The sequence below is a fragment of the Eucyclogobius newberryi genome, unplaced genomic scaffold (genome assembly GCF_026437365.1).
Source record: "Eucyclogobius newberryi isolate DKJ021-1_F unplaced genomic scaffold, fEucNew1.0.hap1 SCAF_20, whole genome shotgun sequence".
NCBI lineage: Eukaryota > Metazoa > Chordata > Actinopteri > Gobiiformes > Gobiidae > Eucyclogobius > Eucyclogobius newberryi.
In genome coordinates, this window is record NW_027315835.1 from 595001 (window position 1) to 610617 (window position 15617).

Below are 15617 nucleotides of genomic sequence, written 5' to 3' on the forward strand. Positions count from 1 at the left end.
CACCCTGAACCCTCACGTTTACTACGGCAGCGTGAGCACCATGGAGCTGGAGCAGGACACGCCCTTCCTCAAAGCTCTGGGCTACACCCCCATCAACAACATCACCTCCAGCATCATGGAGGAGGTCGCCCAGGAGATGCGTACGTGCCACGCCCTCACCCACCTGCACAGGGTCAACAAACACACTTTTATCACACGTTATGTTCAACAAACACACTTTTATCACACGTTATGTTCAACAAACACACTTTTATCACACGTTATGTTCAACAAACACACTTTTATCACACGTTATGTTCAACAAACACACTTTTATCACACGTTATGTTCAACAAACACACTTTTATCACACGTTATGTTCAACAAACACACTTTTATCACACGTTATGTTCAACAAACACACTTTTATGTGTGTGTGTTGTAAATGTGCTGACATGAGGGCGTGTGTTGTGTGTGTTGTGTGTTGTGTGTGTCCTGCAGACATGGAGGAACACCTGGAGATGTTTGCCACAGAAGAAGACCTGGAGAACGCGTCTCTTTACGAGCCGTCCAGTTTAGTGGGCGTGGTCTTTCTGGACAAAGCGGCCACTTCGTACAGACTGAGGTTTCCCTACAACCAGCTGCCTCTGCCCAGCGACTACACTGAGACCTTTGGTACATTTACTGCTCCTTTATGTCCTTTATGTTCTTTATGTCCTTTATGTCCTTTATGTCCTTTATGTCCCGTATGTCCTTTATGTCCTTTATGTTCTTTATGTCCTTTATGTCCCGTATGTCCTTTATGTCCTTTATGTTCTTTATGTCCTTTATGTCCCGTATGTCCTTTAGGTCCTTTATGTCCCGTATGAGAGACTTTAATTTCAACATTCAGGGAAAATATGTAAGAAATATGAAACGTTTTCCTTTTTCCTCTGATTTGTTTGACATTTGAGGTATTTGGACTCAGACTTGAACTTTAACACGTCAAATCAATAACATCAGCAGCTTTTTACATCCAAAAACATGGACCAGCCTCCTGCTGGTGCCAGAGTCCGGCCTCCTGCTGGTGCCAGAGTCCGGCCTCCTGCTGGTGCCAGAGTCCGGCCTCCTGCTGGTGCCAGAGTCCGGCCTCCTGCTGGTGCCAGAGTCCGGCCTCCTGCTGGTGCCAGAGTCCGGCCTCCTGCTGGTGCCAGAGTCCGGCCTCCTGCTGGTGCCAGAGTCCGGCCTCCTGCTGGTGCCAGAGTCCGGCCTCCTGCTGGTGCCAGAGTCCGGCCTCCTGCTGGTGCCAGAGTCCGGCCTCCTGCTGGTGCCAGAGTCCGGCCTCCTGCTGGTGCCAGAGTCCGGCCTCCTGCTGGTGCCAGAGTCCGGCCTCCTGCTGGTGCCAGAGTCCGGCCTCCTGCTGGTGCCAGAGTCAGGCCTCCTGCTGGTGCCAGAGTCAGGCCTCCTGCTGGTGCCAGAGTCAGGCCTCCTGCTGGTGCCAGAGTCCGGCCTCCTGCTGGTGCCAGAGTCAGGCCTCCTGCTGGTGCCAGAGTCCGGCCTCCTGCTGGTGCCAGAGTCCGGCCTCCTGCTGGTGCCAGAGTCCGGCCTCCTGCTGGTGCCAGAGTCCGGCCTCCTGCTGGTGCCAGAGTCCGGCCTCCTGCTGGTGCCAGAGTCCGGCCTCCTGCTGGTGCCAGAGTCCGGCCTCCTGCTGGTGCCAGAGTCCGGCCTCCTGCTGGTGCCAGAGTCCGCCCTCCTGCTGGTGCCAGAGTCCGCCCTCCTGCTGGTGCCAGAGTCCGGCCTCCTGCTGGTGCCAGAGTCCGGCCTCCTGCTGGTGCCAGAGTCCGGCCTCCTGCTGGTGCCAGAGTCCGCCCTCCTGCTGGTGCCAGAGTCCGGCCTCCTGCTGGTGCCAGAGTCAGGCCTCCTGCTGGTGCCAGAGTCAGGCCTCCTGCTGGTGCCAGAGTCCGGCCTCCTGCTGGTGCCAGAGTCCGGCCTCCTGCTGGTGCCAGAGTCCGGCCTCCTGCTGGTGCCAGAGTCCGCCCTCCTGCTGGTGCCAGAGTCCGGCCTCCTGCTGGTGCCAGAGTCAGGCCTCCTGCTGGTGCTAGTGTCCGTGTTCATTTGGTGCTTGCTTGTGTCTTGCAGCGAACTGCTTCTCCAGCTCCATAAACTGCCGAGCGGCGAATTACTGGTACTCGGGCTTCACGAGGCTTCAGTCCCTGATCGACGCCGCCATCATCCAGGTCTGTTCCAAACCACGGGCGTTACCATGGCAACCGTGTACAATGGAAGGCCTGGAATAACACGTACCTCACACTCGTTATGAACCTGACAAACACGTCTTTGTGTAATTGATGACATCACAGTAGGAAATTACCCAGCAGCCACTGGGCCAAAACTATTTGAGAGCAGCTTTCTTTAGTTGGATCATGTTTAGAGGGTCTTTTGTGTGACACAAACCTGTGATGTCACTTCCTGTCATTTCCTGCAGATTTGTCATCTTTTCTCCACAAACAGCTGCTTCACTGGAGTAAAACTATCATTTCAATATTTACAACGGGCTCCAATGCACCAAATAAAGTCATCAAACCTGTCGACGTCACGTCAGCCCAACCCTGCCTCGCCATTATCGCATTTCCTCCTATATATGCAGCGTGTTTGAATCAGTTTGTGTCGTGTTTCTATAAATCAGTTTGTGTTTGTATAAATCAGTTTGTGGCGTGCTTGCAGATGCAGACCAAGCGGCCGGTGTGGAGCGAGCTGGACTTCCGCGTGGTGATGATGGGGCAGCCGGGCTCGGTGGAGGTGCAAAAGTTCCCTCACGCACTCATCTCCATCTACCTGGTCCTGGCCTTCACGCCGTTCGTCACGTTCCTCATCGTCAACGTGGCGGCGGAGAAAGAGCACCGCCTCAAAGACACCATGACCATGATGGGGCTCTACGACAGCGCCTTCTGGTGAGGAGCCACCATCATTACAACAGGAAGTCCTTCAGTCGTTTGGGCGATGGTGTTTTAATCCACACAAATCTGTGCTCGTCAATCAAAGATTTTGTTGTGATTACAATTTATCACGGTCAGAATGACTTTGCCTTTTCTTTCTCCAATACTTTACGAAGATGTGAGACCGATTTGTGAAACGTGGAGAAAATCAGGTGCTCTTCAGAGTCTTGTAATATTGGCTTTAAAAAGACCAGAAAGCTCTCTTCAATGTAGCAGAGGGTCAGACCCCACGATACCATACCAACCCCCATACACAGAACAGTTCTTACCTGAAGATAACATTAAGGGCTCATTTAAAGTCAGTTCTTACCTGAAGATAACATTAAGGGCTCATTTAAAGTCAGTTCTTACCTGAAGATAACATTAAGGGTTCATTTAAAGTCAGTTCTTACCTGAAGATAACATTAAGGGCTCATTTAAAGTCAGTTCTTACCTGAAGATAACATTAAGGGTTCATTTAAAGTCGGTTCTTACCTGAAGATAACATTAAGGGTTCATTTAAAGTCAGTTCTTACCTGAAGATAACATTAAGGGTTCATTTAAAGTCAGTTCTTACCTGAAGATAACATTAAGGGTTCATTTAAAGTCAGTTCTTACCTGAAGATAACATTAAGGGCTCATTTAAAGTCAGTTCTTACCTGAAGATAACATTAAGGGCTCATTTAAAGTCAGTTCTTACCTGAAGATAACATTAAGGGTTCATTTAAAGTCAGTTCTTACCTGAAGATAACATTAAGGGCTCATTTAAAGTCAGTTCTTACCTGAAGATAACATTAAGGGTTCATTTAAAGTCAGTTCTTACCTGAAGATAACATTAAGGGTTCATTTAAAGTCAGTTCTTACCTGAAGATAACATTAAGGGTTCATTTAAAGTCGGTTCTTACCTGAAGATAACATTAAGGGCTCATTTAAAGTCAGTTCTTACCTGAAGATAACATTAAGCGTTCATTTAAAGTCGGTTCTTACCTGAAGATAACATTAAGCGTTCATTTAAAGTCGGTTCTTACCTGAAGATAACATTAAGGGTTCATTTAAAGTCAGTTCTTACCTGAAAATAACATTAAGGGTTCATTTAAAGTCGGTTCTTACCTGAAGATAACATTAAGGGTTCATTTAAAGTCGGTTCTTACCTGAAGATAACATTAAGGGTTCATTTAAAGTCAGTTCTTACCTGAAGATAACATTAAGGGTTCATTTAAAGTCAGTTCTTACCTGAAGATAACATTAAGGGTTCATTTAAAGTCAGTTCTTACCTGACGATAACATTAAGGGTTCATTTAAAGTCAGTTCTTACCTGAAGATAACATTAAGGGTTCATTTAAAGTCAGTTCTTACCTGAAGATAACATTAAGGGTTCATTTAAAGTCGGTTCTTACCTGACGATAACATTAAGGGTTCATTTAAAGTCAGTTCTTACCTGACGATAACATTAAGGGTTCATTTAAAGTCAGTTCTTACCTGACGATAACATTAAGGGTTCATTTAAAGTCAGTTCTTACCTGAAGATAACATTAAGGGTTCATTTAAAGTCGGTTCTTACCTGACGATAACATTAAGGGTTCATTTAAAGTCAGTTCTTACCTGAAGATAACATTAAGGGCTCATTTAAAGTCAGTTCTTACCTGAAGATAACATTAAGGGTTCATTTAAAGTCAGTTCTTACCTGAAAATAACATTAAGGGTTCATTTAAAGTCAGTTCTTACCTGAAGATAACATTAAGGGCTCATTTAAAGTCAGTTCTTACCTGAAGATAACATTAAGGGTTCATTTAAAGTCAGTTCTTACCTGAAAATAACATTAAGGGTTCATTTAAAGTCAGTTCTTACCTGAAGATAACATTAAGGGTTCATTTAAAGTCGGTTCTTACCTGAAGATAACATTAAGCGTTCATTTAAAGTCGGTTCTTACCTGAAGATAACATTAAGGGTTCATTTAAAGTCGGTTCTTACCTGAAGATAACATTAAGGGTTCATTTAAAGTCAGTTCTTACCTGAAGATAACAGTAAGGGCTCATTTAAAGTCAGTTCTTACCTGAAAATAACATTAAGGGTTCATTTAAAGTCGGTTCTTACCTGAAGATAACATTAAGGGTTCATTTAAAGTCGGTTCTTACCTGAAGATAACATTAAGGGTTCATTTAAAGTCAGTTCTTACCTGAAGATAACATTAAGGGCTCATTTAAAGTCAGTTCTTACCTGAAAATAACATTAAGGGTTCATTTAAAGTCGGTTCTTACCTGAAGATAACATTAAGGGTTCATTTAAAGTCAGTTCTTACCTGAAGATAACATTAAGGGTTCATTTAAAGTCAGTTCTTACCTGAAGATAACATTAAGGGCTCATTTAAAGTCAGTTCTTACCTGAAAATAACATTAAGGGTTCATTTAAAGTCGGTTCTTACCTGAAGATAACATTAAGGGTTCATTTAAAGTCGGTTCTTACCTGAAGATAACATTAAGGGTTCATTTAAAGTCAGTTCTTACCTGAAGATAACATTAAGGGTTCATTTAAAGTCAGTTCTTACCTGAAGATAACATTAAGGGTTCATTTAAAGTCAGTTCTTACCTGACGATAACATTAAGGGTTCATTTAAAGTCAGTTCTTACCTGAAGATAACATTAAGGGTTCATTTAAAGTCAGTTCTTACCTGAGGATAACATTAAGGGTTCATTTAAAGTCGGTTCTTACCTGACGATAACATTAAGGGTTCATTTAAAGTCAGTTCTTACCTGACGATAACATTAAGGGTTCATTTAAAGTCAGTTCTTACCTGACGATAACATTAAGGGTTCATTTAAAGTCAGTTCTTACCTGAAAATAACATTAAGGGTTCATTTAAAGTCAGTTCTTACCTGAAGATAACATTAAGGGTTCATTTAAAGTCGGTTCTTACCTGACGATAACATTAAGGGTTCATTTAAAGTCAGTTCTTACCTGACGATAACATTAAGGGTTCATTTAAAGTCAGTTCTTACCTGAAGATAACATTAAGGGTTCATTTAAAGTCAGTTCTTACCTGAAGATAACATTAAGGGTTCTCACAGCTGACCCTGTGTCCTCAGGTTGTCTTGGGGTCTTCTTTATGCTGTTCTGGTCACTTCCATGTCCGTGCTCATGTCCATCATTGCCACGTACACCGCCCTCTTCCCAAACAGCCACTTCCTGGTGATCTTCCTGCTCATCTTCCTGTACGGCATCTCCTCCGTGAGTCACTCATTTACAACACTTCTTTTACAAGTCGTCCAGTCACATGACTGTGTTTAATTGTGACCAGGCTCAGTCCCTTGTTTTTAAAAGTGTGTTTTTGACAGACTTTGGAGGAGCTAAGGATCAAACCACAGTGATATTCAACATCAAGACATGAGAATATTGACTAAAACTGAATGGAATCATGGAAATGATAAATAAACTTAAAGACAGTGATTTAAATGTTTCACCTCTGAACTCTGTAACACAAATGTACAAGTTATGTTTGTAATGAAAATGTGTCCAGTTTGAGCTCATGATGAAGGCAGTAATATAATATTAAAATATTATAATATTATAATATTATGATAATATTATAATATTTTATTATTATAATATTATTATAATATTATAATATAATATTATATTATTATAATATAATATTATTATAATATTATTATAATATAATAATAATATTATTATAATATTATGATATTATAATATTATGATAATATTATAATATTATTATTATAATATTATAATAATAATATTATTATAATATTATGATATTATAATATTATGATAATATTATAATATTATTATTATAATATTATAATAATAATATTATTATTATATTATGATATTATAATATTATGATAATATTATAATATTATTATTATAATATTATTATAATATTATAATATAATATTTTTATAATATTATATTATAATATTATAATATTATAATAATATTATATTATAATAATATTATAATATTATAATAATAATATAATATTATAATATTATAATAGTAGAAAAAGCTTCAGTTGTAGTCATCTGGACTCAGTTTGAAAAAGTAGACGTTTCGACTCTCATCCAAGAGTCATTGTCAATGGACAATGACTCTTGGATGAGAGTCGAAACGTCTACTTTTTCAAACTGAGTCCAGATGACTACAACTGAAGCTTTTTCTACTATGGAACACGCCTGGACGAATGAGGGATTACACCCACATAATATTATAATATTATAATATTATAATATTATAATGCTGAAATCATTTAGACACATCGACTCTTCTACTCTTCATCCATTGGACACAGACTCAGAGTCAGATACTTCAGAGCTGAGCAGAGTTTACTCAATATATTTATTTGCTCCAAGAGCCGCATCTTGAGGATTAAAAATAAATAAATAAATATATATGTCGTTGTGGGGTTTGTTTAGGGCCTTTTCCGGCTCGTTCGTAGCACCTCACTAGAGCCGAATCTCTGATTGGTTGTTGTGTCTGCCCAAAAAAGTCCCAACTTTTCTGCGCTGGCCGTGCAAGCACTCGCCGCACGGTCCATCCCTAAAACGAGGACGCTCGCCGCGGACGACGCTCGCCGCGGACACTGCTCGCCGCGGACACTGCTCGCCGCGGACACTGCTCGCCGCGGACACTGCTCGCCGCGGACACTGCTCGCCGCGGACACTGCTCGCCGCGGACACTGCTCGCCGCGGACACTGCTCGCCGCGGACACTGCTCGCCGCGGACACTGCTCGCCGCGGACGAGGCTCGCCGCGGACGAGGCTCGCCGCGGACGAGGCTCGCCGCGGACGAGGCTCGCCGCGGAGGCTCGCCGCGGACGCTCGCGCCGGTCGGGGTTTTTGTGTGTGAGGAACATGCTTCATGGCCGTGCTCTCCTCTCCGCAGATCTTCTTCTCCTTCATGCTCACGCCTCTGTTTAAGAAGCCTAAGTTTGCCAGCACGGTGGGCTCCATGCTCACCGTGGTGTTCGGCTGCCTCTCGCTCTTCACCGTGTTGATGAGGGACTTCCCTCAGCCTCTGGTCTGGCTCCTGTGTCTTCTGTCCCCCAGCGCCTTCTCCATCGGCATCGCTCAGGTACCAGGCAAACCTCTAAGCCACCGCTCCTCTTCTGGTGCTTTTGTGCCGCACGAGCCGCACCTCTCCGGGAGTAAAGGTCATGACCTGTTGCAGGTGGTGTACCTGGAGGCTCAGGGCGATGGAGCCGTCTTCTCTTCTCTGCTGAGTGGACCTCATCCTCTCTACGTCCCTCTGCTCATGCTGGTGTTCGACTGTGTCCTGTACCTGCTGCTGGCCATTTACCTGGACCAAGTCCTGCCAGGTGAGACGGGCCAGTCCTGGTCTAGACCTGGTTTAGACCTGGTCTAGACCTGGTTTAGACCTGGTTTAGTCCTGGTCTAGACCTGGTCTAGACCTGGTCTAGACCTGGTTTAGACCTGGTTTAGTCCTGGTCTAGACCTGGTCTAGACCTGGTCTAGACCTGGTTTAGACCTGGTTTAGTCCTGGTCTAGACCTGGTTTAGTCCTGGTTTAGTCCCGGTTTAGACCTGGTTTAGTCCCGGTTTAGACCTGGTTTAGTCCCGGTTTAGACCTGGTTTGGACCTGGTTTAGTCCCGGTTTAGACCTGGTTTGGACCTGGTTTTCTTTTCCAGGAGAGTTCGGGATGCGCCGGTCTGCGCTCTACTTCCTGAAGCCGTCTTATTGGTCCAAACGCAGTAAACGTTATGTGGAGGTGAATTCAGGCTGTGACCCCGACACCAACGGAACCACAGAGGGCGCTGTTTCCATCGAGCCCATCTCCCCAGAGTTCAGAGGCAAAGAGGCCATCAGGTGAGACTGACACGGGACTGACACGGGACTGACACGGGACTGACACGGGACAGAAGCGGGACTGAAGCGGGACAGAAGCGGGACAGAAGCGGGACTGACACGGGACTGACACGGGACTGACACGGGACAGAAGCGGGACAGAAGCGGGACAGAAGCGGGACAGAAGCGGGACTGACACGGGACTGACACGGGACTGACACGGGACAGAAGCGGGACAGAAGCGGGACAGAAGCGGGACAGAAGCGGGACTGACACGGGACTGACACGGGACTGACGCGGGACTGACGCGGGACTGAAGCGGGACTGACGCGGGACAGACGCGGGACTGAAGCGGGACTGAAGCGGGACTGAAGCGGAACTGAAGCGGGACAGAAGCGGGACAGAAGCGGGACAGAAGCGGGACAGAAGCTTCTGTGTGAATCATGAAGCGTTTGGCTTTGTCGTGCCGTGACTCGTCGCTCTTTGGTTTTAGGATCAACAACATCCGTAAAGTTTACCAGAAGAAGGACGGCAGCGTGGAGGCGCTCAGAGGTGTGGCCTTCTCTTAAGTCCCTCCCACACTGGAGGAGGTGTGGCCTCAGAAGCTCCTCAGAGTAAAGAGTCCTTCCGTGTTCCGTAGGCCTGACGTTCGACATCTACGAGGGTCAGATCACCGCTCTCCTGGGCCACAGCGGAGCGGGGAAGTCCACCCTGATGAACATCCTGTGCGGGATCTGCCCCCCGACCTCCGGCTCCGCCTCCATCTACGGTTCGCCGGTGTGCGAGGTGTCCGAGCGGCAGGACATGAAGCAGCTGGTGGGCATCTGTCCACAGTTCAACATCATCTTCGACGTGCTCACCGTCGAGGAGCATCTCAGGACCTTCGCCGCCATCAAAGGGATCCCCAAGAACCAGATCGACGAAGAGGTGAGCGCAACCGGGGCCAGAGCAGGGGCCGAGGCGGGGTCACAATAGGGCCGAGGCGGGGTCACAATGGGGCAGAGGCGGGGCCGAGGCGGGGTCACAATGGGGCCGAGGCGGGGTCACAATGGGGCCGAGGCGGGGTCACAATGGGGCCGAGGCGGGGTCACAATGGGGCCGAGGCGGGGCCGAGGCGGGGTCACAATGGGGCCGAGGCGGGGTCACAATGGGGCCGAGGCGGGGTCACAATGGGGCCGAGGCGGGGTCATAATGGGGCCGAAGAAGGAATAAACCAGGACCAAAACAGATGAATGAGTATCTAGCACTGACTTTATCCACCCAGGGCACAATTCTAACAGTCGCTCTGGAGTGTGAGTCGCTCTGGAGTGTGAGTCGCTCTGGAGTGTGAGTCGCTCTGGAGTGTAAGTCGCTCTGGAGTGTGAGTCGCTCTGGAGTGTGAGTCGCTCTGGAGTGTAAGTCGCTCTGGAGTGTAAGTCGCTCTGGAGTGTGAGTCGCTCTGGAGTGTGAGTCGCTCTGGAGTGTGAGTCGCTCTGGAGTGTGAGTCGCTCTGGAGTGTGAGTCGCTCTGGAGTGTAAGTCGCTCTGGAGTGTGAGTCGCTCTGGAGTGTGAGTCGCTCTGGAGTGTGAGTCGCTCTGGAGTGTAAGTCGCTCTGGAGTGTGAGTCGCTCTGGAGTGTGAGTCGCTCTGGAGTGTGAGTCGCTCTGGAGTGTGAGTCGCTCTGGAGTGTGAGTCGCTCTGGAGTGTAAGTCGCTCTGGAGTGTAAGTCGCTCTGGAGTGTAAGTTGCATTTTTTGGGGGAAACTTATTTGATGAAATCCAAGACCAAGTTCAGACATTTAATCTGTAAATGCAGTTTTAAATAATAACAGATGAGAGAACATGGTGAATAGGTGTACGTATGCTAACATGCTAACGCTAACACCGTCAGCTACATGAGACACAGACAGAACTGTGGTAAGTGTCTGGTATGTTAACGTAACATATGAACAGTTATTCAGAGAACTATAGCATAAAGAACATGCTAACATGCTAACATGCTAACATGCTAACAAGTTTACCAAAGCATCAGTTTTACCCCAAATCACTAAATCCACTGAATTCTTCTTCCTCTGTGTCACTTCTAAACAACTCCACAAACTCCAGAGGAAGAGGAAGTGCAGATTCTTCTTCTGCGTCGCTCAGAGCCTAGAGCGCCCCCTTGTGGCTGTCATTGTGAAAATAACGAATAATATCACATATAAGTCGCTCTGGAGTATAAGTCGCACCCCGACCAAAACTATGAAAAAAGGTGTGACTTATAGTCTGGATAATACGGTATCTGTTCTGCATCAGGTGTCTAAAGTTCTGAAGGACCTGGACCTGGAGAAGATCCAGACGGCTCAGGCCAAAAACCTGAGCGGAGGCCAGAAGAGGAAGCTGTCTGTGGGCATCGCCATCCTCGGAGACCCCAAGGTACGTCCGGCCGAGTCTTAAGTGCGACGGTCCGTTACCAAGTTTAGTCATGTGACGCACGCGCGCATCTCGCTCAGATCCTGTTGTTGGACGAGCCGACGGCCGGGATGGACCCCTGCTCTCGACACCAGGTCTGGACTTTGCTGAAGGGCCGGCGGTCAGAGAGGGTCACCGTCCTCAGCACGCACTACATGGACGAGGCCGACATACTGGCAGGTAACGCTGAAGCCCCGAGCCCGCTCTGCCCCGTCTTACATCTTCTGCGCCGGAAACAGGACGAGAACGGGACTAGAACGGGACTAGAACGGGACTAGAACGAGACTGAAACGAGACTGAAACGAGACTGAAACGAGACTGAAACGAGACTGAAACGAGACTGAAATAGGAGTAGAACGAGACTGAAACGAGACTGAAACGGGACTGAAACGAGACTGAAACGAGACTGAATCGGGACTGAAACAGGACTAGAACGGGACTAGAACGGGACTAAACTGGGACTAAACTGGGACTGAAACGAGACTGAAACGGGACTGAAATAGGACTAGAACGGGACTAGAACGGGACTAAACTGGGAGTAAAACGAGACTGGAACAGGACAAGAACGGGACTGAAGCGGGACTGAAGCGGGACTGAAGCGGGGCTGAAGCGGGACTGAAGCGGGACTGAAGCGGGGCTGAAGCGGGACTGAAGCGGGACTGAAGCGGGACTGAAGCGGGACTGAAGCGGGACTGAAGCGGGGCTGAAGCGGGGCTGAAGCGGGACTGATGCGGGACTGAATCGGGACTGATGCGGGACAGAAGCGGGACTAGAACGGGACAAAAGCAGGACTAGAACGAGACTAAAGCAGGACTAGAACGAGACTGAAACGAGACTGAAATAGGACTAGAACGGGATTAAAACGAGACTGAAACAGGACTAAACTGGGACTAAACTGGGACTGAAACGAGACCTGAAACGGGACTGAAATAGGAGTAGAACGAGACTGAAACGAGACTGAAACAAGACTGAAACGAGACTGAAACGAGACAGAAGCGGGGCTGAAGCGGGACAGAAGTGGGACTGAATCGGGACTGATGCGGGACAGAAGCGGGACTAGAACGGGACTAAAGCAGGACTAGAACGAGACTGAAACGAGACTAGAACGGGACTGAAACGGGACTGAAATAGGACTAGAACGGGATTAAAACGAGACTGAAGCTGGACTAGAACGGGACTAGAACGGGACTGAAGCGGGACTGAAGCGGGACTGAAGCGGGGCTGAAGCGGGGCTGAAGCGGGGCTGAAGCGGGGCTGAAGCGGGGCTGAAGCGGGACTGATGCGGGACTGAATCGGGACTGATGCGGGACAGAAGCGGGACTAGAACGGGACAAAAGCGGGACTAGAACGAGACTAAAGCAGGACTAGAACGAGACTGAAACGAGACTGAAATAGGACTAGAACGGGATTAAAACGAGACTGAAACAGGACTAGAACGGGACTAGAACGGGACTAAACTGGGACTAAACTGGGACTGAAACGAGACCTGAAACGGGACTGAAATAGGAGTAGAACGAGACTGAAACGAGACTGAAACGGGACTGAAACGAGACTGAAACGGGACTGAAATAGGACTACCATGGGACTGAAACAGGACTAGAACAGGACTAGAACGGGACTAAACTGGGACTAAAACGAGACTGGAACAGGACAAGAACGGGACTGTAGCTGGACTGAAACGAGACTGAAACGAGACTGAAACAAGACTGAAACAAGACTGAAACGAGACAGAAGCGGGGCTGAAGCGGGACAGAAGTGGGACTGAATCGGGACTGATGCGGGACAGAAGCGGGACTAGAACGGGACTAAAGCAGGACTAGAACGAGACTGAAACGAGACTAGAACGGGACTGAAACGGGACTGAAATAGGACTAGAACGGGATTAAAACGAGACTGAAGCTGGACTAGAACGGGACTAGAACGGGACTGAAGCGGGACTGAAGCGGGACTGAAGCGGGGCTGAAGCGGGACTGAAGCGGGACTGAAGCGGGGCTGAAGCGGGGCTGAAGCGGGACTGATGCGGGACTGAATCGGGACTGATGCGGGACAGAAGCGGGACTAGAACGGGACAAAAGCAGGACTAGAACGAGACTAAAGCAGGACTAGAACGAGACTGAAACGAGACTGAAATAGGACTAGAACGGGATTAAAACGAGACTGAAACAGGACTAGAACGGGACTAGAACGGGACTAAACTGGGACTAAACTGGGACTGAAACGAGACCTGAAACGGGACTGAAATAGGAGTAGAACGAGACTGAAACGAGACTGAAACGGGACTGAAACGAGACTGAAACGGGACTGAAATAGGACTACCATGGGACTGAAACAGGACTAGAACAGGACTAGAACGGGACTAAACTGGGACTAAAACGAGACTGGAACAGGACAAGAACGGGACTGTAGCTGGACTGAAACGAGACTGAAACAAGACTGAAACGAGACTGAAACGAGACAGAAGCGGGGCTGAAGCGGGACAGAAGTGGGACTGAATCGGGACTGATGCGGGACAGAAGCGGGACTAGAACGGGACTAAAGCAGGACTAGAACGAGACTGAAACGAGACTAGAACGGGACTGAAACGGGACTGAAATAGGACTAGAACGGGATTAAAACGAGACTGAAGCTGGACTAGAACGGGACTAGAACGGGACTGAAACTAGACTGAACCGAGACTGAACCGAGACTGAAGCGGGACAAAAGCGGGACTGAAGCGGGACAGACACTGAGCGTCTTCCATCTTGTGCTGTGGTGTGTAGGACACTGTAGATGATGTTCTTCTCCCTCTTCCAGACCGTAAGGCGGTGATCTCTCAGGGCCAGCTCAAGTGTGTGGGCTCCTCTCTGTTCCTGAAGACCAAGTGTGGAGTCGGGTACCACCTCAGGTCCGTCCCACAGTCCCTCCGTACGCCGGGTCGTTTTAGCGCCAAACGTTTCATGTTTTTGTCCAGGATGTCCATCGCTGAGGCGTGTGACCCCGACAAAGTCTCGTCTCTGGTCCAGAGCCACGTCCCCAAAGCCCGAGCGTCGAGACGGCACGAGAGCGAGCTGACCTTCACCCTGCCCTTCGAGAGCGTGGAGACTTTCCCAGGTGCCAGCTCCAGTCTGTGTGACTCTGGTTTACAGCTGTGGTGATCACACTCATGGGGCAGGAGCCAGACCCTGACCACACCCTTTAGAAGTGTCTCAAAGCCTGTTTTCTGCCCGGTCCAGGCCTGTTCTCGGAGCTGGACTCGGCTCCGGCTCTCGGCATCACTCACTACGGCGTCTCCATGACGACGCTGGAGGACGTGTTCCTGAGGCTGGAGGCGGAGGCCGAGGTGGACCAGGCGGGTGAGCGTCACTCATACTGTGTAAATGTACTGAGCGTATGTACTTTACATGACTTTACATGACATTACATGACTTTACATGACTTTACATGACTTTACATGACTTTACATGACATTACATGACTTTACATGACTTTACATGACTTTACATGACATTACATGACTTTACATGACTTTACATGACTTTACATGACATTACATGACTTTACATGACTTTACATGACTTTACATGACATTACATGACTTTACATGACTTTACATGACTTTACATGACATTACATGACATTACATGACTTTACATGACTTTACATGACATTACATGACTTTACATGACTTTACATGACTTTACATGACTTTACATGACATTACATGACTTTACATGACTTTACATGACTTTACATGACATTACATGACTTTACATGACTTTACATGACTTTACATGACATTACATGACTTTACATGACTTTACATGACTTTACATGACTTTACATGACATTACATGACTTTACATGACTTTACATGACTTTACATGTCTTTACATGACTTTACATGACTTTACATGACATTACATGACTTTACATGACTTTACATGACTTTACATGACTTTACATGACATTACATGACTTTACATGACTTTACATGACTTTACATGACTTTACATGACATTACATGACTTTACATGACTTTACATGACTTTACATGACTTTACATGACGTTACATGACTTTACATGACTTTACATGACTTTACATGACTTTACATGACTTTACATGACGTTACATGACGTTACATGACTTTACATGACTTTACATGACTTTACATGACTTTACATGACTTTACATGACTTTACATGACTTTACATGACTTTACATGACATTACATGACTTTACATGACTTTACATGACTTTACATGACTTTACATGACTTTACATGACTTTACATGACATTACCTGACATTACCTGACATTACATGACTTTACATGACTTTACATGACTTTACATGACTTTACATGACTTTACATGACTTTACATGACTTTACATGACATTACATGACATTACCTGACATTACCTGACATTACATGACTTTACATGACTTTACATGA

General features: G+C 46.9%; 1 protein-coding gene across 1 annotated transcript in view; it reads left to right on the forward strand.

Moving 5' to 3' along the window:
- abca5 (ATP-binding cassette, sub-family A (ABC1), member 5) overlaps positions 1-15617 on the forward strand; it is a 50130-nt gene that overhangs the window by 3951 nt on the left and 30562 nt on the right. Inside the window, exons 3-17 of the mRNA XM_072455598.1 lie at positions 1-140; positions 481-654; positions 2098-2195; positions 2683-2909; positions 6017-6158; positions 7836-8024; positions 8121-8268; positions 8599-8776; positions 9249-9307; positions 9396-9682; positions 11028-11147; positions 11225-11363; positions 13977-14067; positions 14134-14273; positions 14396-14515. The exon at positions 1-140 is cut by the window's left edge and continues 47 nt beyond it. Of these exons, the coding sequence (XP_072311699.1) occupies positions 1-140; positions 481-654; positions 2098-2195; positions 2683-2909; positions 6017-6158; positions 7836-8024; positions 8121-8268; positions 8599-8776; positions 9249-9307; positions 9396-9682; positions 11028-11147; positions 11225-11363; positions 13977-14067; positions 14134-14273; positions 14396-14515 (2252 nt within the window). The remainder of the gene's footprint in view (positions 141-480; positions 655-2097; positions 2196-2682; positions 2910-6016; positions 6159-7835; positions 8025-8120; positions 8269-8598; positions 8777-9248; positions 9308-9395; positions 9683-11027; positions 11148-11224; positions 11364-13976; positions 14068-14133; positions 14274-14395; positions 14516-15617) is intronic.